This window comes from Piliocolobus tephrosceles, chromosome 6, assembly GCF_002776525.5.
Source record: "Piliocolobus tephrosceles isolate RC106 chromosome 6, ASM277652v3, whole genome shotgun sequence".
In the NCBI taxonomy this organism is placed as follows: Eukaryota; Metazoa; Chordata; class Mammalia; order Primates; family Cercopithecidae; genus Piliocolobus; species Piliocolobus tephrosceles.
This window is the reverse complement of record NC_045439.1, coordinates 14810318-14834301: the sequence shown is the minus strand read 5'-3', so window position 1 is coordinate 14834301 and position 23984 is coordinate 14810318. Positions and strand designations below refer to the sequence as shown.

At 39.5% G+C, this 23984-nt stretch overlaps 1 protein-coding gene across 1 annotated transcript in view; it reads right to left on the bottom strand.

Annotated features, from left to right (window-relative positions):
* The window catches only part of CATSPERB (cation channel sperm associated auxiliary subunit beta), a 153142-nt gene that overhangs the window by 52507 nt on the left and 76651 nt on the right, over positions 1 to 23984 (bottom strand). The window contains exons 15-16 of the mRNA XM_023205482.1: positions 9357 to 9511; positions 6702 to 6856 (exon numbers count right to left, since the gene is read on the bottom strand). Coding sequence (XP_023061250.1) covers positions 6702 to 6856; positions 9357 to 9511 — 310 coding nt within the window. The remainder of the gene's footprint in view (positions 1 to 6701; positions 6857 to 9356; positions 9512 to 23984) is intronic.

Here is a 23984-nt window from a genome sequence, read left to right as displayed (position 1 = left end):
AATAATAATAATAATAATAATAATAATAATAATAATAATAATAATAATAAACAATTGTCTATGAAGCTAGTATAATCTTGTTAACAGAACCACAGAAGGACAATATGAGAAAGAAAAATTACAGGCAAACTTTCCACAAGAACATAGATGTTTAAATCCTAAATATTAGCAAACAGAGTTCAGAAATGTATGTAAATAGATACTACACAATGTCAAAGATAGGTGTATTCCAGGACTTTAAGGTTGGTTCAACATTAAATCCACAATATAATTTACAACATTAAATAAAAAGTTAAAGGAAAAAATTCTATAGATAAGCTCAATAGATACAGGAGAAATAATAATTAAAATCCCAAAGTCTAAATCTCTTAAACTAGAAAAATAGATAAATTTATTTAAATGATAAAGGGTTTAAGAAAATGATGAAATGCTTTATATATATATAAAGATATATATATAGAGATATCTATATATCTGTAAGATATCTCTATATATAGATATGGATATATCTATATATATATAGTCAGAAGCAACAATAATTCCATTATCTTGTATTTAACAAAATATTGGAGGTCCCAGACACTATAACAGGAAAAAGTTATAATATGCTAAGAAATGTTAAGGAAAAAACAAAAAAAATTATAGTTGACCCTTGAACAATGCAGAGGTTAGGGATGCCAACCTCCTGTGCAGATGAAAATTCACATATTACTTTTAATTCCCCCCAAATTTAACTACAAGTAGGCTGTTGTTGACTGGAAGTCTTACCAATAACAGAAACAGTTGATTAACACATACTTTGTATGTTATATGTCTTACATGCTGTATTCTTACGATAAAGTAAGCTATGGGAAAAAATGTTATTAAAAAAATCATAAGAAAGGGAAAATACATTTATTATTTATTAAGTGGAATGGATCATCATAAAGATCTTCATTCTAGTCATCTTCTTGAGTAGGCTGAGGAGGCCTTACTGACTCAGGGGTGGCAGAGGCAGAAAAAATTCCATGTATAAGTGGACCTGCACAGTTCAAAGCCACGTTGTTCAAGGATCAATTGTACTGGCAGGTAATATGATTATCTACTTAAAAATATTTATACAGTATGGAAATTTCTCAAAGAACTAAAAATAGATTTCCCATTCAATCCAGCAATCCCACTACTGGTTATCTACCCAAAGGAAAATAAGTCATTATATAAAAACAGACACCTGAACATGTATGCTTATTGCAACATAATTCACATTTGCAAAGATATGGAGTCAACCCAAGTGCCATAAACTGATGAGTGGATTAAAAAAATGTGGTATATATATACCATGGAATACTACTCAGCCATACAAAATAATGAAATAATGTCTTTTGTAGCAACTTGGATGGAACTGAAGGCCATTAACCTCAGTGAAGTAACTTAGGAACAGAAAATCCAAACACTGCAAGTAGGAGCTAAGCCATGGGTATGCAAAGGCATACAGAGTGGTATAGTGGATATTGGAGGCTCAGAGGAAGGGAGGGTGGAAGGGGTGAGAGAGGAAAAACTACTTATTGGTACAATGTACACTACTTGGGTGATGGGTACACCAAAAATCCAGACTTCACCATTACACAATTCACCGATGTAACCAAAATTCACTTGTACCCTTAAAGCTATTGAAACTTAAAAAAAAAATTAAAAATGTACCTCTACTGCAAAACCCAAGATAATATGTAGAAAAAGTACTAGAATTATTAAGAGAATTTAGCAAATTTGAAAAATATAAGATTACTCTACAAAAGGCAATCACAAGACTGCTTTTGCTTTAAATGCAGAAAGATGCTCTCGAACAAGAAAACAAAACAAAAAGTAGATAAGGTACAAAGTCATGACTTTTCTCTAGCTTGTCAGCAAACTAAGGTCACAAGATAACCAACTAACCTGAAACCCAGAGCAATAAGCCATTCCAGGGAGAGACTGAACACCAGGACAGTGTCACCTGTGGAAGAACATGGGAAGGAGAAATAGTGCTGACCTCAACACAAGCAAGTAAGAGTTAGCTGAAGTTGTAAAAAAGGGCCAAAGGTCAGGTATGTGCTAGCATGTGAGTCTGGAAGTGCTTGGGCACCTGACAAATGGGAGTCTGTACTCACTTGCAGACTTCACTGGCTTCCCTTGAAGGCTCGTGGCAAGGACTGGGGCAGGACCATAGATCAGAGACAGCCACCACTGGTGGTACAGGTAGCTTGTGGGGATCAGAGGTTGGGAGGAAACAGACCTGAAGCATCACCTACTTCCCTGAACCTTCTCTCATAGGAAGTAAAAGCCTTAAACCACAGAAGGTTGGGCATTAGATACTTTTGCACACAGGCCTCAAAAGAGCTGATCAGTGGCTGAGGGTTAGGGGGTGTCAGGAGGGTGCTGGTACAGAAGTCCTGCCTCCCTCCCTCCCTCATCCTTTTTCCTTATGAAGCAAACACTTTTACCTACTGTCAGAGAAGAAGTAAGGGTCCACTCACCCACAGGGCCCAGGGAAAGACATGTGGCAGAAGAGGGAAGGAGGAAATAATAACTTCTATCCCTTAAGAAGAATCAGGAAACTGTCTTGGTCCTAAAATTCTACAAGAACTAATAATTATCTTACTGCTAGAGGAAGAGCACGAAATTCCCACCCAAGATCTATCTAACAGTGATATAAGGCAGAATTTGGTTGCAAGAGGTAATTTCCATTACCAGGTTTTGGGGTTTTTATTTTCCTTAATGGAACTTGACAAGCTGAGTCTAACATATAAATGCAAGACCAAAAGCCAAGAAAAGGCAGAGGGAGGGGGTCATTCACACGTGTTTCATAATTAGAGTCATTTAGTCAGTGTGTCATGGAGAAGACAAATACACCAGTGAAATAGGAGAGAGGACAGGAGCAGACCTATGCATATACGGGACCAGGATATATCACAGGGCAGTGCTGCAGATCAGTGGGGGAAAGGAGGGGCTTGTATGGACAATAGATTACCCACATGAAAAAAAAAAGGAAAAACTGGATTCCCACTTCACACTAGACACATCAATTCTACATAGGTAAAACTGAAAAGCTAGACGGGGTCACTCACACCTGTAATCCTAGCACTTTGGACAGCCAAAGTGGGCAGATGACTTGAGCCCAGGAGTTCAAGGCCAGCCTGGGCAACATGGCAAAACCCCATCTCTACAAAAAAAAAAAAAAAGAAAACAAAAAACTGGCTGGGCATGGTGGCATGTGCGTGCCTGTAGTCCCAGATACTCAGGAGGCTGATGTAGGAGGATCACTTGAGCCAGGGAAGTCAAAGCTGCAGTGAGTCATTATTGTACCACTGCACTCCAGCATAGGTGACAGAGGGAGACCCTGTCGAAAGAAGGAAAGAGAAAGAAAGGAAGGAAGGAAGGAAAAGTTTGACATGATTCCAAAACAATATAGGAGAATAGCTACATAAATTGTAGCATATTCATGTGAGTGAATTACAGACCACATACCAATATGGAGTAATTTCAAAAACATAATGTTATATGAAAAAGGCAAGTCATACATTTCATAAAACTGGTGTTAATGCTCTAAAGCAAAACTTTAAAAGATGTTAACATAAAATCCAAGACAATGCTTGTCTCTGGGGGAGAAGGGTCATGTGGGGGTGGAGGGGAGGCAGGAAAGAAAAAAATATGCTGCCCAGAAGGACTGCTGAAAGAGGGGACCCAACACAGTGATAGAATTCCAAGGGCTGGCAGGGCAGGGGTAGTTGTCACTAGTGGCAAGGGTAGCATTGCCTATAACCAAAGACTCTGGAAGTCTCCAACAGGAGGACTTCTTTTTTTTTTTTATACTTTAAGTTCTAGGGTACATGTGCATAACGTGCAGGTTTGTTACATATGTATACTTGTGCCATGTTGGTGTGCTGCACCCATCAACTCGTCAGCACCCATCAATTCATCATTTATATCATGTATAACTCCCCACCTCTCTTCTTTCACCCAAACTCTGAAGCCTAAGAAAAGACCAGAAGAACAAGGATGAAGGAAGAGAGTGGTGGTTGGGGGAAGATTCTAAGTAAGAGGAACAGCATGCTCAAAGGCCTCTAGGCCAAAAGGAGCAGGATGTGTTACAGAAACCAAAGGAAAACCAGAGTGACTTCACTGCAGTGAACAAAGCAAAGAGGTCACTCAAGAGAGTGGAGCCAGGTCAGTGGGGCTTTTTGAGTTCCAGTAAGGAACTTGGGTGTTATTCCAGGAGAAATCTAGGATTCTCCAAACAAGAGCTCAAGCCCCAGGAAAAAACTCTCTAAATGCTGTATACTTCCCTTTTGTAGACTTAGTCAACTGTAATTACATACTTGTCTGCTTCTGGGGCTAGAATACAAGCTCACGGACTGAGATGCTTGAATGTCATGCTCACCACTCTGTTGCAGCACCCGCCACAGTGCCTTGCTGGTAGTCAGTGTTAAATGTTGATTGGTGGAGTGAGTGAATGGTTCACTCTGCCTTACATCCTGACTACCTAGATAACTGCCTTTGGCCTCCTGCGGACCTGAGAACACTGGGTTCCCAAATTCCTCACCTCCCTAGTTGAAGTTCCACTTGCTATCCAGGTCTCTGACCCTGGCTTTGCTCATATTTCCTGCCTTGAAGATACCCATTCCCTAGTTTCTGTGCAAACAGAGCAAAGTTACTGAATCTTATCACAAATTGTGCTGTTCTGGTTTTTAAATACTCTGATTCTTAAGAGAATGACCCCATATGCTTTTAAAAATAATTAGAATATAACAAATTAAGATTAACATTGGTATAATATTAATCATATTAATATTAAAAGATTGAAAAGTGATTCTGTAGGTTTTCTATAGAAAAACACCTACATAAACACAAACTAGCTGATTTGGAACATCACACATACAAGATCCACCTAGAGCAAAAAACAATTCTAGAGATTACTGACACTTTCGTTAGAGACAAAATTTATACAATCCTCATAAGAAAAAATATTGCTGATGTTTGTTATGGTAGGTCTAATTCCCATGTTCACCTCCGCTTCTGAGTGAGCTGCCTCACGGTGCAAGGTATTGTTAGCTGTGGGACAAGATACGTATTGACAGCCCCAAACACATGTAATATACAGATTCCAATAGTGTAAGAATAGAGCCCACCACTTTGAGACAAGGTGAATATCTTAGTCTATCTGGGCTGCTATAACAAAATACCATAAACCAGGTAGCCTATAAACAGCAGAAATTTATTTCTGACAGCCCTAGAGGCTGGAAAGTCTGAGATCAAGGTGCCAGCAGATTTGGTATCTGGTGAGGGTTCACTTTCTGGTTTATGGATGGTGTCTTCTATGTGTGTCCTTCCATGATGGAAGGGCCTAGCTGGCTCTGTCCTTCAGTCCTTCCAGTGGTGGAAGGGCCTAGCTAGCTCTCTGGGGTCTCTTTCATAAGGGCACTAATTACATTCGTGAGGGCAGAGTCTTCATGACCTAGATACCTACCAAGGGCCCTACCTCCTAATACTACCACCTTGAGGGTTAGGATTTCCACATGAATTTTTGGGGAAAACAGATATTTAGACCATAGCAGTGAGTTTCTGGTAATCTGAAATTGTTGAAATTGTTTCTGTTTTAGTTGGTAGATTTGGGGGTTATATAATTCATATTCTTTTTTCGAGACAGAGTCTCACTCTCTCACTCAGGCTGGAGTGCAGTGGCGCAACCTTGGCTTGCTGCAACCTCGGCCTCTTGGGTTCAAGCAACTATTGTGCCTCAGTCTTCCCAGTAGCTGGCATTACATATGTGAGCCATCACACCTGGCTAATTTTTTTATTTTTAGTAGAGATGGGGTTCACCATGTTGGTCAGGCTGGTCTCCAACTCCTGGTGTCAACTGATCTGCTGGCCTTGGCCTCCCAAAGTGCTGGGATTACAGGTGTGAGCCATGACACCTAGCCAGAATTCATATTCTGAATAAGAGTTATTAGGCCTTGAAGGGTTATTGACTTTTACTGATACCTTAGAAGTAAGCATTTCTGAGAATTCTGTATATTGTTCCATGCAATATTTCATAAAAGATAGTCTCCAGTACATTAAATGTGTTAGTCTCTAGGATATACAAGAATTGTCATGTGAGTAAACTCAGTGGATAGGAAGTATCCAGTGTAGTCCAGAATATTTCTGATACTCAAGAAACACATTTCTATAGCTTGGCCTGATGGCGCTGATATAAATGGTCCTAGGTTTCTAAAATTGGGGCATCATGCAAGGCATCTTGGAGTCTATAAATGTATTTGGCCTTGTGAGGTGTCAAAAAAAGACTTACTCTATTTGACCAAGAAAATTATTCAAAAAAGTAGGTCCAAAATTTAGATCTGTTGGCCAGATAAGTGGCTCACACTTGTAACCTCATCAGTTTGGGAAGCTGAGGTGGGTGAATCCCTTGAGTTCAGGAGTTTGAGACCAGCCCGGGCAACATGGTGAAACCCCATCTCTACAAAAAGTACAAAGCTTAGCCGGGTGTGGTGGTGTGTGCCTGCAGTCCCAGCTATTCTGGAGGCTGGGGCCAGAGCACTGCTTGAGCCTGGGAGGTTGAGGCTGCAGTAAGCTGTCATCGCACTACTGTACTCCAGCCTGGATGATAGAGCAAGACCCTATTTCAAAAAATTTAAAAAGTAGATTCTAGAAACCAATATACCATCTAAATAAATGCAAATCACTACCCAGAGTGTATCACTTTTCCGTAGTGTATATTGTTGAACTTCTTGCTGTAGATCGTTTCCTGTGGTTCGTTCTCAGGTACATATGCAAAAAAGATAATTTCATCTAAAGAGGTGTGCTGTGGGGCAAGCGCAGTCTCAAAGCCCATATCTGGAGGCTGGAAACAGAGAAAATATTATATTTAAACTACTTTATACTTCAATTATGACAAAATTCAAGTCACAGATTTATTTCCAGTTCACATTAAAACAATACTGGTATACTTATCAATTGGAGAAATACGTCAACATGTTTTGTTGGAACATCTACGTGTGTGCAAGGGAAGATGTATTTTCCTGTTAAGGAGGAATGGAAGTTCTGATGACTAAGATTTGGTGTAAGATTCCTATGCCCTTCATGGATGGTTGGAGTGAAAGGGTACATGGAAACTTGACTCACATTGCGGGTGTGTGAGGAGCCTGGAGATGCAGATTTTAGAACCGGGTTCTTATTTGAAGTTTTATTTAGGAAAGGGCCCGTGAAATCCCTGTCCTCACTTGCTGCTCCTGATCTCATGCTAGAGACTCTGGACAGCTGCTGTCTGAGTCTCCCAACTGGTAGCATAAGCCGTTCTCCTTTCTTGACTCACAGATCTCCCCTTGCAGTCTACCCAGGCACTTCTGGCCTAAATTTCTGATCTATAGGTCTTTCTTTTCAACACACCTTTCTCTAATCCTGACCCTGTCCTGCTTGGAGAACTTTTAGGAGAGAGAAGAGAGGTAAGGACCATCCCCAAAGGGGCTGTTGGGGTTGACTTTGTTGCTATGAGACAAGGTGTGGGTAGTAGATTATGCAGACTGGTTGGGGATGCATCCATCCCATAGTGCCTCCAAGACTCATCTTCTGTCATGCCTTTTTCCCTAGTTACTGAATTTTGGGAATGCACTGAGGAGAAAGGGGAAATAGATGCCAGGAAAATAAATGTGGGACTGAGCCAAATGGCTTGAGGACTCTTGAAAATCACTGAAATGGCTAAACATCTTTAGAATTCTGTATGACACTGTAGCCTGGGAGTGACAAGCATATCCTAGGGAAAGTGTATGTAAATCCAATGAAAGGCAGCAGGATGGCTAAGAGCACAGACCCCAGAGCCAGTTGCCTAGGATAGATGTCTAATCCCAATAACTAACCAGCCTGTCTGTCCCTCACTTTCTTCATAAGTGAAATACAAATAAATAGTTGTTATAAAGATTAAGAGCTCCAACACTGTAGTAAGAGGCAATGATTATTTTTATCCAGAGAGAATGCATGCATAGTTTGTGGAGAGGGAAGTGATATTGTTGAGTATGGCTTCATCAAACTTGTCCTAAGTATACAAATACCTGTAGGGTTTTTTTTTTTTCTTTTAATAATTTAAACTTTCACATGAGGGAACTAAGACACTTTCTACAAATTGTGAAGTTGGTGAAAAATGGAGGTAAATGCTTTTTTTTGGTTAGTTCTACGCTCCTGCTCACATCATTTGCTTTGTATAAATGCAGAATCCACACCCCAGACCTGGGCAAAGACACAGGGCATCACATGTGGCGTCTTCACTCTCCCATGGAAGTCCCTGCCCTCATTCTCAGTGCAGGGCGGGGAGAAGGGAAGCTAAACACCATTCTCTCAACTGCAGCTTTGGCCTGGCAATTGGAATGATCTGTTAAAACCAGATTCATCTTTTGTTCCATTTCCTTGAAGTCAAAGGGCAGGTTTTACTAACCCCAGTCAAAAATATTTGATAATTTGTTCATGGTTTGAGAGTGTCCAGTTTTGTAACTGGTGCCCAAGGATGAGCTACCTTCACAAGTAGCATATTACACATTAAACTATGATAAAAACCTGTATCAAGTATCATCTGTAAAGAAGATAACTCCTTTTTATGTTGTCACTAGAAAAAGAAGAAACCAGGGGGCAGGGTTAATAGGAAAGAAGAAAAGTAGACCACAGCTCATGTTCCCATTTTTTTTTTTTTTTTGAGGCAGGGTCTTGCTCTTTTGCCCAGGCTGGAGTTCAGTGGCACGATCACAGCTCACTTCAGCATCACGATCGCAGTTCACTTCAGCCTCAACTTCCCAGGTTCAAGTGATCCTCCTGCCTCAGCCTCCCCAGAAGCTGGAACTACAGAAGAATGCCACCACACCAGGCTAATTTTTGAATTCTTTTGTAGAGCTGGGGTTTCACCTGGTTGCCCAGGCTAGTCTCCAACTCCTGGGCTGAAGCAATCTACCTACCTCAGCCTCCCACAATGATAGGATTACAGGCATGAGCCACGGTGCCTGGCCTCACAACCCATGATTTTCCAGGGCCAACCTTAGGAGGTAGAGAATCATCCCTACCTTGGCCTGGGTTGGGAGTAATGGTTCTAGCTTAGAATGTCTAGTGGTGTTCTGTTGTGAAGATATTTGCATGAAGATATTCTAGGTGGAATTGAAGCTATATAACCCCATATGGGACTTGGAAGAAGATTTGGAGATGTTTGTGGCACATGGAGGTTCTTCCTTTAGTTAAATAGAGCAAACTGCATTAATGAGTTTGTCCCAAGGAAAATACTTTCCCATTTTCCCATTATTCTGTGTATCGAATGTGGCATCTATTCTTAAAATAAGGCAAACTGTTTCAATGCATTATATACTGACCTGTCCAAAAAGATTTCTAAAATTTCCAAAGGCTGTGGGTGATCCACTAGCTTCAAAGCGACCCGGAGTCAGCTTATGTAGGAATCCCAAGTGATCATAGTATAATGTGAAAATTCTCTCAGTAACACTTCCAACTGCACCGTGTCTTCCCATTCCTATTAGGAAATAAAGAGAAGTGTCTTGATACTGATATAATAGAAGTCGAAAAACATTAATATCATACCTTGTAAAGACACCTTCATTTAAACTAAGAGGTGGAAGTAGGGCCCTGAGACTCCTGAATTAGGAAAATGCGTATTAGTTTTTGTTAAGTCCCTGGGAAGTCATTTCCAGACTCTGCGTCACTACAGAATCTGTTCACTGAAGTAGGGGAAGAAACAGAGGGGATGTTTAATGACGAGTTGATGGGTGCTGACGAGTTGATGGGTGCAGCACACCAACATGCCACAAGAATACATATGTAACAAACCTGCACGTTACGCACATGTACCCTAGAACTTAAAGTATAATAATAATAAAAAATAAAAATAAAATTAAAAAAAAAAGAGATCGAGAGGAAAAGAAGTTAGGTCTTTCTAGCAGTGGTTTCTCTTCCTATTACCAGCAAATCAGATTCCTGAAGAGGTAAAAGGCAGTGAGAAAATGCCTTAGGAAGGCAAGGGAAATCATCAGTAGACATTGATCATTAAGTTATACTAGGATTAATATGCTGAACCAAACGGGGCGTGCTGTGGTTCTCTCATCCTTAGGGCGCCACATTGAGAGGCACTGTCAGTAATCAGATGATGCTGCAGCATTCACTTAGCCAAGCAGACACTGGTCCTGAGACAGGGTCCCCTCCCTTGGAAGAAGCTAGAGTGAAAGATCATGGCTCAGGATGAAAAAGGCTAATTTCTGCACACTGCGTCTCACCCAAACCCACCCAGTTAGCTCAGGCTCTCCTAGTTCATTCTACACATTGGAGTGTCCAGGACTCAGTTTTTAGATTTCTTCTCTCACTATCTTTGGAGATCTCATACAGTTTCAGGATTTTAAATCCATCTTTAGATAGATAATTCCCAAATTTAAGTCTACCATCTAGTGCTCTTCCCCAAAGTCTAGGCTTATGTAGCTAACTGCCTTCCAACAGCTTCGTTTGATGTTGGTTGGGCCTCTCAAAGTGAACTCATTCCAGACTGAGCTCCTGATCCTCACACAAACCTCCTCCAGCCCCAGCCTTCCTCACCTTCATTAATGGCAGCTGCATTATTGCTGCTGCTCAGCCCAAAAACCTCAGTGTCATTCTTAATTCCTCTGTCTCTCATACCCTGTATCGAATCCATCAGAAATCCTATTTACTCAAGCCTCATAATATATATAGACTCCAGCCACTTCTCACCTCTGTCACCACTATCACCCTGTACAAGCCACTGTCATCTCTCTTGTGCCTCCTAATTGGTCTCTGTGATTCTGCCCACAGCTCCCTTCAGTCTATTCTCAAAAAAGCATCCAAAGTAACACTTTCAAAATGTTAAGTCACTTCATCCACTCCCCTTATCAAAACTCTCCATGGCTTCAACCTCTCTCTCAGTAAGAGTCAAAGTCCTTGCAATGCCCTCCAAGGGCCACTGTGGTCTGAATTCCAGTACCTCTCTGACCTTATCTTCTATGACTTTCTGCAATGCTTACTGTGCTCCAGCTACGTGAGCCTGAGGTTGTCTATCTCCACAATTAGATAATCTGTTACAGGAATAGCTGGGCTCCTTCCTCTCCAACCTTACACTTCTAATATATTGTTCTTGCTTCTCTAGACTAATTCAGCCCTCCAATACAATGATGAATAGAGGTAGTGGTAGATGACATAGCAAAAGCTTTTGGTGTGTTACTAGAAAATCTGATTGGATATTTGCTATGGCTTCTTTCCCCCCTAGATACTCTTAATCAAGAAGTTACATTCTATTCATGCTTTAATAAGTGTTTGTTTAAAAAATCATGAATGGCTGGGAGCAGTGGCTCAAGCCTGCAATCCCAACACTTTGGGAGGCTGAGGTGGGCAGATCACCTAAGGTCAGGAGGTCAACACCAGCCCAGCCAACAGGGTGAAACCTCGTCTCTACTAAAAATACAAAAATTAGCTGGGTGTGGTGGTGGGCACCTGTAATCCCAGACAATGCAAATCAGGGCTGCAAATCTTACAGAGGCCTTCCAATGGCCATAACCTCTCAGATGGGGTTTTCTCTCTTCTTCTTTTCCTACCCAATTAACAAGACGACTTTGTTGTATTCCTTGGGGATATGTGTGAGTGTGTATGGATTTACCTCTGATTCATCTTTGTCCTAAGGGTAGAGCCCTTAGGGGTTCTGGTGTATGGTGGGGCACACCATCTATCATTCTCACTACCTGGGTAGACTCAGGGCCATAACTCTTCATTAGTCCACCAAATTCAAAGTCTAAGTTTGCAGGAATTTGTAAATCTGTTCAGGTCAAAAGGACTTTTGTACTGTGTCCCCTGTTTACCTCTCCAAGTGTATTAGCCTGTTTTCATGCTGCTAATAAAGACATACCTGAGACTGGGTAATTTATAAAGGAAAGATATTTAATTGACTCACAGTTTCACATGGGTGGGGGAGTCCTCACAATCATGGCTGAAGGCAAATGAGGAGCAAAGTCACATCTTACATGGTGGCAGGCAAGCGAGCTTATGCAGGGGAACTCCCTTTATAAAACCATCAGATCTTGTGAGACTTATTCACTGTCACCAGAACAGCACGGGAAAGGCCTGCCCCCATGATTAAATTACCTCCCACCAGGTCTCTCCCACAACACATGGGGATTATGGGAGCTACAATTCAAGGGGAGCTTTGGTTGGGGACACAGCCAAACCATATCACCAAGGTTTTGTTTTCCCTTAGAGTTTGGCCTGGTTGTTTCTATTAGCTTTTCAGGTTATCAACTTAGAAAATAATTTTTCTAAGTATTTTGTTAACAGCAGCAAAGTGATGCCACAACTGGAAATGGATACTGTGTTCTGTGGATGATGTTCATTGTATCATTACTTATCCAGTTGCCCTATGTGTAACTCTTGACTATACCCACTTCCTCCTATTTCACAGCCAATCCTTCACAAACTCCCACTGGTTTCATTAATAATTTGCCATTGTTTTCTTCATACTTATGGCCACTTTTCTAATCCAGACCCTCATCATCACACTGAAACTTTTAAAATAGCCTCTTATCAACATATCACTTGGCCTAAAATCTTACGTCTTCAGGAATCTGATTTGCTGGTAATAGGAAGAGAAACCACTACTAGACAGACCTAACTTATTTTCCTCTAATCTCTTAATTAAACATCCCCTCTGTTTGTTTCTTCCCCTACTTCAGTGAATAGATTCTGTAGTGACACAGAGTCTGGAAACGACTTCCCTTGGATTTAACAAAATCTTACATTTTCCAGTATATTCCCCTATATGATCTAAAATACAACTATGATTATATTAATAATCTTTTAATGGCATGATGAAATTCTTTAGCTTGACTCAAATGGAAAACTGGGTTCAGTTTACCTCCCTGCTGTCATCATCAATGAGTCATCCCTAGGAAATTTAGCTGTAGTATACTACACATGCCCTATATTTCAACATTTAATTCCTCTACATGGAATGTTCCCTTATAGTCTTATCTTGATCTTCATATATTAAAGATTTAATACTGTCAATTTCAAATGTATTCTACTTTGGTACTTCAGTTGATTTCTTCTTATGTTCCTTATAGTTCATTTTTGTATATTTACATATCTTGTATTATTTTAGAGCATTGATTCAATATGACATAATTTTACTATTTATATTTTATCACAGAAATAACTTTGTTTATTGAATACTTTCAGCCTAAAACTCTTGCTCTGTGTGAATACGAACATTACTGCCTCTGCTTTCTCTCCCAGTGTGTTTGGCACAGTTGTTCAAATCTTTATTCATATATTTTTTCTCTCCACTTTAGCTTTAAGTTTTTCACTCCTGGCAATATATTTTAAGATTTTAAAATCCAAAATAAGACTCTGTCTTTAATTGAGAAATGTAGATTACCTCCGATATCTGCTCATTCCGTCATCTGCTTCAGGGGTGCTCACGTAGACTACAATACATGCTATACCACACAACACAACAAATGCTTCACCTGGCACTTCCTATTTACCTATCTTGCCTTTTTTTTCCTGTGTAGCATTTATCTTACATACAGCCTATTTTGGTTTATTTGTTAATTATCAGTCTTTTCTGACAAGTGTGTAAGTTCCACAGGAAAAGAGACTGCTGTACCCTTAGTGATTGGAACAATACCTGGCATATACAAGGTACTCAATCAATGCTGTGGAATCAATGAATCCACAACATTTATGGTGATAATTGTAGACCAGCTCTACTTTTGGTTATTCTATTTTATACTGTGTACATTTTCCAGTATGTCTTGTTTTCTCTTTTTCATGTTTATTTTTATGGGTTATTCTGTTTCCCTTGCTTTAATATATATACACAAACTTAAAAGTATATATATATGTGTGTGTGTGTGTGTGTGTGTGTGTGTGTGTGTAGACATTGTTGCCCCGGCTGCTCTTGACCTCCTGCGCTCAAGCGATGCTCCTGCCTTGGCCTCCCAAAGTTCTGGAATTACAAGTATGAATCACACATCTAGTCTTCTTTTGCTTTTTAAGACTTGTATCGTACACATTTTTTTTTTTTTTTTTTTTGAGACAGAGTCTTGCTTGTCACCCAGGCTGGAGTGCAGTGGCACGAACTTGGCTCACTATAACCTCCGCCTCCCGGGTTCAAGTGGTTCTCCTGCTTCAGCCTCCCAAGTAGCTGGGATTACAGACACCCGCCAGCATGCACATTTTAAAAAATTCCATGAATGATCACAATAAAGGATTCCAAAAAAATTCCTAACTCCATGTAAAGTTATACTCAGATAAACAGATAGCATTTTGGATTGCCTTTTAGGGATGGCAAAACTTTGGCTTTTTGGTTTTAACTTTTTGTTATTCTTCTTGTCTTTTAAATTCTTGATTATTTTATTATGCAGCTCTGAAAGTCTCCAACTGTGTTTTTATTTTTTATGTCAATAATATTCATAATTATTTCCTCTGAATCACATATAGTCAGGTTTTTTCTTATGCTCCCGTGAGCTTTTCAGTAGCAAAACTTTGCTGATGTAATTGCTAAGGTTCAATATGCCATATTTTGTGGATAAATATGGCAAGAAATGCTTGTTTCACATGTTAACAGCTTGGGAATTGAGACACATCTTATAATTGATGTGTCTTACAATCATTGTCAGCCAGAGGGCACTCAAACCATAGTGGTCAATTGCCTACCCATGCACGTACTTTGTCTCAGTTATTTATACTGTCATCACTTTAATTGAGCTTCCTAGATCATTGGTGCAATACATGTTGAGTTTTATTGCTGCTTAAAATGCTTTCAAACAAAGTTATTGTGGGTGCAGAGAATAAAACAAAGCAATAGGACCTATGTTTATCAGTAAAGCCAGTGTCATGTAAGGAATCACCATAATTTGTTGTAGAAGAATTCTACATTCTCTTTTAGAAAATGAATATGAATATGAATAATGAGTTGAGTTGGTTCCAAATTCTTACATGAAACTAATTTTTTTGGAGGTTCTATCTTAGAATATGCAACAGGCACGGTTGCAGCAGAAGAATCCAAGGCTGGCTTGATTTTTGTTTCTTTAAAATTGATTTACATTTTCCATTTCAAATAATTCAGAAGAGTGTTTCTGCTTTTAGTATTGGTTTGTTTTGCTTTTAGTTCAAAAAATTAATGTCATTATTGATTTTGGTTTCCTTTGTTCTTTCTATTTTTTGTATTTATCCATCCATCCATCCATCCACCCACCCATTTCTATCAGAGGGCTATACTATGCCAGGAACTGTAGATAAAAGAGAGAAACATACAGCCACAATTTTTGTTCATCACTAGAAATTCCTGCAATTTTGCAGTTTCTGAATCCTTAGCATCTATATTTATTATTTTAGATTTTCTCCACTTATTTGTTCATTTTACATCTGGGTATGTTTCTATAGTTTATAGTTTAAAATATTTTATAATTTTTATTGACAATTTAGTTTTCTTAGGTGTTATTTTTACTGTTTCCAACATTATATTCCTAGGTCTATTTTGGTTTTTATTTCACAAAATGCACTGTTTATTCTTTATTTGGCCATTCCTCCAGATCCACTCTCAGACTTTCTCCTTCCTGTTTGGTGCAATGGAAGACTGATTTCTATGAATTGCAATCTTTGTGCTGTTTCCAGTTGACTCCTGATTGGGCTTGGCAAATGAAATGCAGCAGCAGGAGTTAAGAAAGGGGAAGGAAACAGAAGTTAAGGTAGTTTTCACCCTCTTTCTTCTTGCTTTGGTGGTGTGGTTCTGTGGTGGCTGTGAGCTTCCTAGACTACACCTCTTAAAGGGTAGTCCCTACTCCATTCCAGCTTTGACTGGGCTTTAGTAATGCCATCTATCTATCTTATCCCTCTAAGCAAAGAGACTGTAACATCTTTCTTCCATCGCTAGTCTCTGGATATTTTAATATCACTGTTGCTCCCTTTAACCATGTCTGCCCTCTGCAAATAGTCCCCTTATAAAGCTTCTTCAGGTAAAACACCTGAGTGGAATTATGTTTCCTGCATAGTCCAAAACTGATACAGTGTTTTTACTTACAATGTCCCTAGGGCATAGAATATAGAGGTGGAATTCTGGGACTGAGCTGCTTACATACTTAATGAGTGAACAGATGACCACTTATGCCTGGCAAACCATAGCAAGCAAGGGCTTCACAATTACTCAAATTATCTCTGTGGCGCATGTGGGATGCAGTGTCTGTGGAGGGCAAGACTTGAGGTGGTCCAGTGGAGTAGCTACAGTTGATTACAATGACAACCATGGTTTTTACAAAGATTGTGGGGTGGCATGACTTTTATGGATATATTAGAGGGCTTACAAAAGCAAAAAGAAAAGCTTAAGATGAATATTCAATTCAAGGCCAGAGTAGAGGCTCTGGTAGTCATACGGGAAAAAAAGGAACCTCACTTCATAACATATACAAAATTAGAGATTTTGCATTTGATCTGTATATGAAATCTAAAACAATCAATTTCCAGATGAAAACAGGAGAATATCTTCATAGCTTTGGGATAGGCAAAGAATTCTTAAATAGAATACAAGAAGTAAAAAGTGCTAACCATAAAAGGAAAGACTGATCAACTGAGCTTTCAAAAATTAATAATTTTTGTTCAAAAGATACCATGAAGAAAGTAAATAAGACAAGCCACTAATTACAAGAAGATATCTCCAAGTCATATTTCTAACAAAAAATTATACCCATAATACAATAAAATCTCATGGAAATCAGCAAGAAAAGTAACTCAAATCAAAACTTCATTCAAAAAAGACTTGAAAAGAATTTGTAAAAAAGGATATAAAAATGAACACATGAAAATGTGCTTAACATTATTAATCATGCAAACTAAATCTTCAATGAAATACCATTAGGCTGGGCGCAGTGGCTCATGCCTGTAATCCCAACATTTTGGGAGGCCTACATGGGCAGATCACTTGAGGTCAGGAGTTTGAGACCAGCCTGGATACCTGTAATCCCAGCTACTTGGGAGGCTGAGGCAGGAGAATCACTTGACCTCAGGAGGTGGAGGTTGCAGTGAGCTGAGATCATGTCACTGCACCCCAGCCTGGGCAAGGGGGAAAAGGAGGAAGACCCTGACCCACAAAAAAAAAAAAACAAAAAAAAAAAAATATGGCAAGAGGCAAGAGGCAAGAGGGAGCTTTCTGGAATACTGGAAATGTTCCACATTGTGGTCCTAACAATATTCACGATTACTTTCATTTATTTCACAATCATATGATGCGTGATCACCAGACTCTTAGGTTGACACAGCTGCTGTCTCAACACACGATTCAGACATATGAACCACAAGGATTAATCCTGATACTAACATAAGTTAAACAAAAGCTTTATTGACAGAATAGAGAATAAATAAACTGAGTGGTGAAGATCTGGAGAAATAGGATCAGGATTTTGTAGTCTCTCTTTATCCTCAAACAAGGAAGGACCAATAGAGGAGATTATATAACTGTAAAACTGCTTTTGCTGGTGAACATCAAGGACAAAATATTGAGGCCTACAAAACCAAGCTTTTTGAAGTTATGTCAGAAACCTTCAGAAATTTGTCATTTAAATCATATCAGAGGGCCGGTCGTGGTGGCTCAAGCCTGTAATCCCAGCATTTTGGGAGGCCGAGACGGGCGGATCACAAGGTCAGGAGATCGAGACCATCCTGGCTAACACGGTGAAACCCCGTCTCTACTAAAAACTACAAAAAACTAGCCAGGCGAGGTGGCGGCGCCTGTAGTCCCAGCTACCCGGGAGGCTGAGGCAGGAGAATGGCGTGAACCCGGGAGGCAGAGCTTGCAGTGAGCTGAGATCCGGCCACAGCACTCCAGCCTGGGTGACAGAGCGAGACTCCGTCTCAAAAAAAAAAAAAAAAAAAAATCATATCAGAGACTGAAGATCAGAAGAAACTGGTTTTAAACGGGACAATAAAAATGCTGTGTGTTAAAAACAAACACAGCCTCTGTCTTGTCTTGGTGACAGTGTTTTTCTAATTCCTGTTAGACCTAATAAGATATTTCCAAGTTTACCTCAATCTCAAAACTTACCCAATAATATATAACAGTTCATTGTTGAGGCAACATTGAGAGAAGGAAGGTAAATCAACAAAATCCTGAAGACTCTCGGTAATACCCTCCTAACAAGTAAGAAGGTATATTGGTCCCTTTTCATGCTGCTGATGAAGACATGCCTGAGACTGGGCAATTTACAAAAGAAAGACATTTAATTAGACTTACAATTCCACATGGCTGGGGAAGGTCTCACAATCATGACAGAGGGTAAAAGGAACTTCTTACATGGTTGCAGCAAGAGAGAAATGAGGAAGAAGCAAAAGCGGAAACCCCTTATAAACCCATCAGATTCCGTGAGACTTATTCACTATCATGAGAATAGTGCAGGAAAAACCAGCCCCCATGATTCGATTACCTCCCCCTGGGTCCCTCCCACAACATGTGGGAATTCTGGGAGATATAATTCAAGTTGAGATTTGGGTGAGGACACAGCCAAACCATATAAGAAGGTGACAGTGGATGAGAAGATATCAAAAGGAAAAGTAAAGGGAAAAATCAAACCCTCATGAGTGAAACCAGGTTTACCACTTTCCAAGGCACTTCACTGAGTTGAGAAAATGGGTCCAAGTCCTATCTAAATGAGGTGAAGCAGATGGGACTCAAGAATAATTCACTTACATTATGTTAGAGCAAATAGAAGATCTGACCAGTGCTGCATCTTTAATGATGAACTTGATGGAAACAGGAAGAGTGGGAGGAATAGAAGAAGGAAGGAAAAGGGATAAAGAAGGAGGTGGGTGAGTAGAGGAGGGGAGTAGGGAAGATTAGAAAGGGAGGGATTATAGAGAGGAGGCAGAGCAAGATGACTGAATAGAGCCTCCAATGATTATCCATCCCTGCAGAACATCAAATTGAATAATGATGAACACAAGAAAGCACCTTTATAAGAACCAGAAATCAGCTTGGGTACCAGCTTGGCCACAGTGGACAATGCATGAAGTGGGCTCCTGGGGTCTCTGATTCCAGTACTTGGCTCTTGGGTGGCATTTCTAAACCTGCCTTGGGCCAGAGTGTGGCCACTGCCCTGAAAGGAGAAACCCAGGACTGGCAGCATTCACCAGAAGCTGACTGAAGAGTCCTTGGGCCTTGAGTGAATAGCGGCGGTAGCCAGGAGGTAATTGTCATGGGCTTGGGGTGGTGGTGGCCATGGAGAGAGACTGCTCTGCTTCAGGATAAAGGAGGGAAGAGTGGGAAAGACTTTGTCTTGCAGCTTGGATGCCAGCTTAGCCACAGTAGAATAGAATACCACATAGACTCTAAGGGTCTCAACTTCCTTGGCTCCCAGATGGCATCTCTGGACTTAGCTGGGGCTGGGGGCAACTCACTGCCCTGAAGCGAAGATCATAACCCTGGCTGGACTCATCACCTGATGACTATAGAGCTCTTGGGCCTAGAGTAAACATAGGTAGTAGCCAGGCAGTGGGCACTGTGGGCCTTGGGCAAGACCCAGTGCTGTGCTGGCTTTGGGTTTGACCCAGTGCAGTCCTAGTGGTGGTGGCTACAGGGGTGCTTGCATCACCCCTGCCCTAGCTCCAGGCAGCTTAGCACAGAGAAATAGACACTATTTGCTTGGTGGAAAGTAAGGTAAGATAACAAAAGTCTCTTCTTGGTAATACAGGGAGTTCTCCTGGATCTTACACAAGACCACCAAGGCAGTACTTCTACAAGTTGGCAATATCCAAAGCATTACTGGGCTTGAAGTACCTCCTAATGCAGATTCAGCTACAGTGAGCAAAGACTTAGATCACAACACTCAAGTCCCTTTGAATACTTGGAAAGCTTTCTCAAGAAGGACAGGTATGAACAAGCCCAGACTGTGAAGATTACAATAAATACCAAACTCTTTAATCCCCAGACACCAATCAATGTCCAGAAGCATCAAGATCATCCAGGAGAACATGACCTCACCAAAGGAACAAAATAAGGCACCAGAGACGAATCTTGGAGAGACAGAGATATGTGACCTTTCAGACAGATTTTGAAATAGCTGTTTTGAGAAAACTCAAGGAAATTCAAGATAATACAGAGAAGGAATCCAGCCTGTCAGATAAGTATAACAAAGAGATTGAAACAATTAAAAAGAATCAAGCAGAATTCTGAAGCTGAAAAATGTAATTGACATACTGAAGAATTATCAGAGTCTCTTAACAGCAGGATTGATAAAGCAGAATAAAGAATTAATGAGCTTGAAGACAGCACAGTTAAATGCACAATTAGAGGAGATGAAAGAAAAAGAATAAAAAGGAATGAAGCATGCTTGTAAAATCTAGAAAATAGCCTCAAAAGGGCAAATCTAAGAGTTATTGGCCTTAAAGAGGAGATAGAGAAAGAGATAGGGATTGAACATTTATTCAAAGGAGTAATAACAGAGAAATTCCCAAACTTAGAGAAAGATACCAATATTCAAGTACAAGAAGGTAACAGAACACCAAACAGATTTAAGCCAAAGAAGATTACCTCAAGGCATTTAATAATGAAACTCCCAAAGGTCAAGGATCAAGAAAGGATCCTAAAAGCAGCAAGAGAAAAGAAACAATAACAGACAAAGGAGCCCCAACACATCTGGCAGCAGACTTTTCAGTGGAAACCTTACAGGCCAGGAGAGAGTGGCATGACATACGTTTTTTAAAACTTTTATCCTAGAATGGTATATCTGGCAAAAATATCCTTCAAACATGAAAAAGAAACACTTTCCCAGATAAAAAAAGAAACCTGAGGGATTTCATCAACACCAGACCTGTCATATAAGAAATGCTAAAGGGAATACTTCAAGCATAAATAAAAAGATATTAATGAGCAATAATAAATCATCTGAAGGCACAAAACTCACTGGTCATAGTAAGTACACAGAAACACACAGAATATTATAACATGTTAATTATGGTGTGTAAACTCATATCTTAAGTAGAAAAACTAAAAGACACACTGATCAAATATAATAACTACAACAACTTTTCAAGACATGTCAGTTTAAATTAATGGGTTATCAAAACAGCATGGTACTGGTACCAAAACAGAGATATAGACCAATGGAACAGAACGGAGCCCTCAGAAATAATGCCACACATCTACAACCATCTGATCTTTGACAAACCTGACAAAAACAAGAAATGGGGAAAGGATTCCCTATTTAATAAATGGTGCTGGGAAAATTGGCTAGCCGTAAGTAGAAAGCTGAAACTGGATCCTTTCCTTACTCCTTATACGAAGATTAATTCAAGATGGATTAGAGACTTAAATGTTAGACCTAATACCATAAAAACCCTAGAAGAAAATCTAGGTAGTACCATTCAGGACATAGGCATGGGCAAGGACTTCATGTCTAAAACACCAAAAGCAACGGCAGCAAAAGCCAAAATTGACAAATGGGATCTCATTAAACTAAAGAGCTTCTGCACAGCAAAAGAAACTACCATCAGAGTGAACAGGCAACCTACAGAATGGGAGAAAATTTTTGCAATCTACTCATCTGACAAAGGGCTCATTTCCAGAATCTACAAAGAACTCAAGCAAATATACAAGAAAAAAACAAACAACCCCATCCAAAAGTGGGGAAAGGATATGAACAGACATTTCTCAAAAGAAGACATTCATACAGCCAACAGACACATGAAAAAATGCTCATCATCACTGGCCATCAGAGAAATGCAAATCAAAACCACAATGAGATACCATCTCACACCAGTTAGAATGGCAATCATTAAAAAATCAGGAAACAATAGGTGTTGGAGAGGATGTGGAGAAATAGGAACACTTTTACACTGTTGGTGGGATTGTAAACTAGTTCAACCATTATGGAAAACAGTATGGCGATTCCTCAAGGATCTAGAACTAGATGTACCATATGACCCAGCCATCCCACTACTGGGTATATACCCAAAGGATTATAAATTATGCTACTACAAAGACACATGCACACGTATGTTTATTGCGGCACTATTCACAATAGCAAAGACTTGGAATCAACCCAAATGTCCATCAGTGACAGACTGGATTAAGAAAATGTGGCACATATACACCATGGAATACTATGCAGCCATAAAAAAGGATGAGTTTGCGTCCTTTGTAGAGACATGGATGCAGCTGGAAACCATCATTCTTAGCAAATTATCACAAGAAGAGAAAACCAAACACCGCATGTTCTCACTCATAGGTGGGAACTGAACAATGAGCTCACTTGGACTCGGGAAGGGGAACATCACACACTGGGGCCTATCATGGGGAGGGGGGAGGGGGGAGGGATTGCATTGGGGAGTTATACCTGATATAAATGATGAATTGATGGGTGCTGACGAGTTGATGGGTGCAGCACACCAACATGGCACAAGTATACATATGTAACAAACCTGCACGTTATGCACATGTACCCTAGAACTTAAAGTATAATAATAAAAATAAAAAATAAAAAAATAAATAAATTAATGGGTTATAAGATATTACGGCAACCTAGAATTTAAAAACATACAACAGATATACAAAAAATAAAAGCAAGAAATTAATAGAAGAATTGATCAAGTGGAATAAAAAATCAGTGAGCTTGAAGACAGAAATTAAAACATGCTACTGGAGAAAATTGCCTTCACTAAAAGGAAGACAGGAAGGAAAGAGAGAAGGAAGGGAAGACCACAAAACAACTAGAAAAAAATTAACTAAATGTCAGGAGTAAGTTCTTACTTATCAATAACAACATTTAATGTAAATGGACTAAACTCTCCAATCAAAAGACATAGAGTGCCTGAGTGGATTTTTTTTTTAGGTCCCAGTGATCTGTTGCCTACAAGAAACACACTTCACCTATACACACATAGACTGAAAATAAAGAGATGGAAAAATATATTCCATGCAAGTGGAAACCAAAAAAGAGCAGAAGTCACTATACTTATATCAGACAAAATAGATTTCAAGACAAAAACTATAGAAAGAGACAAAGAAGGTCATTATATAATGATAAAGGGGTCAATTCAGCAAGAGGAAATAAAAATTATAAATATATATACACCCAATGCTGGAGCACTCAGATATAGAAAGTAAATATTATTAGAGCTAAGGAGAGAAACAGATCCCAATACAATAACTGTTGGAGATTTCAACAACCCATGTTCATCTTTGGACATGATTTTCTGTCTGGACAGGTCATCCAGACAGAAAATCAAATAAGAAACATTGGACTTAATCTGCACTGTAGACTATATGGACCTAATAGATATTTGCAGAACATTTCAACCAATGGCTGCAGAATGCATGCTCTTCTCCTCAGCACATAGATCATTCTGAAATAAATAGAATATATGTTAGGCCATCCATATCCATATGCAGAAGATATCCATGTGCAGAAGAATGAAACTAGACCTCTTTCTCCACACACAAAAATCAAATCAAAATGGATTAAAGACTTAAATCTAAAAACCATAAAATGACTAAAAGAAAACTGAGGAAACTATCCAGGACATTAATCTAGGCAAAGATTTCTTGAGTAATATCCCACAAACACAGGCAACCAAAGCAAAAACGGACAAATGGAATCACATCAAGTTAAAGAGCTTCTGCACAGCAAAAGAAACAATCAACAAAGTGAAGAGACAATCCACAGAACAGGAGAAAATATTTACAAACTACTCATCTGACAAGGAATTAATAACTAGAATATATAAAAAGCTCAAACAACTCAATAGGAAAAAACTAACAATCTGATTTTAAAATGGGCAAAAAATCTGAATAGACATTTCTCAAAAGATGATATACAAATGGCAAACAGGCCATTTGTATGAAAATGTGCTCAATATCACTGACCATCAGAGAAATACAAATCAAAACTACAATGAGATTATCATCTCATCCCAGTTAAAAGAGCTTTTATCGAAAAGACAGGCAATAA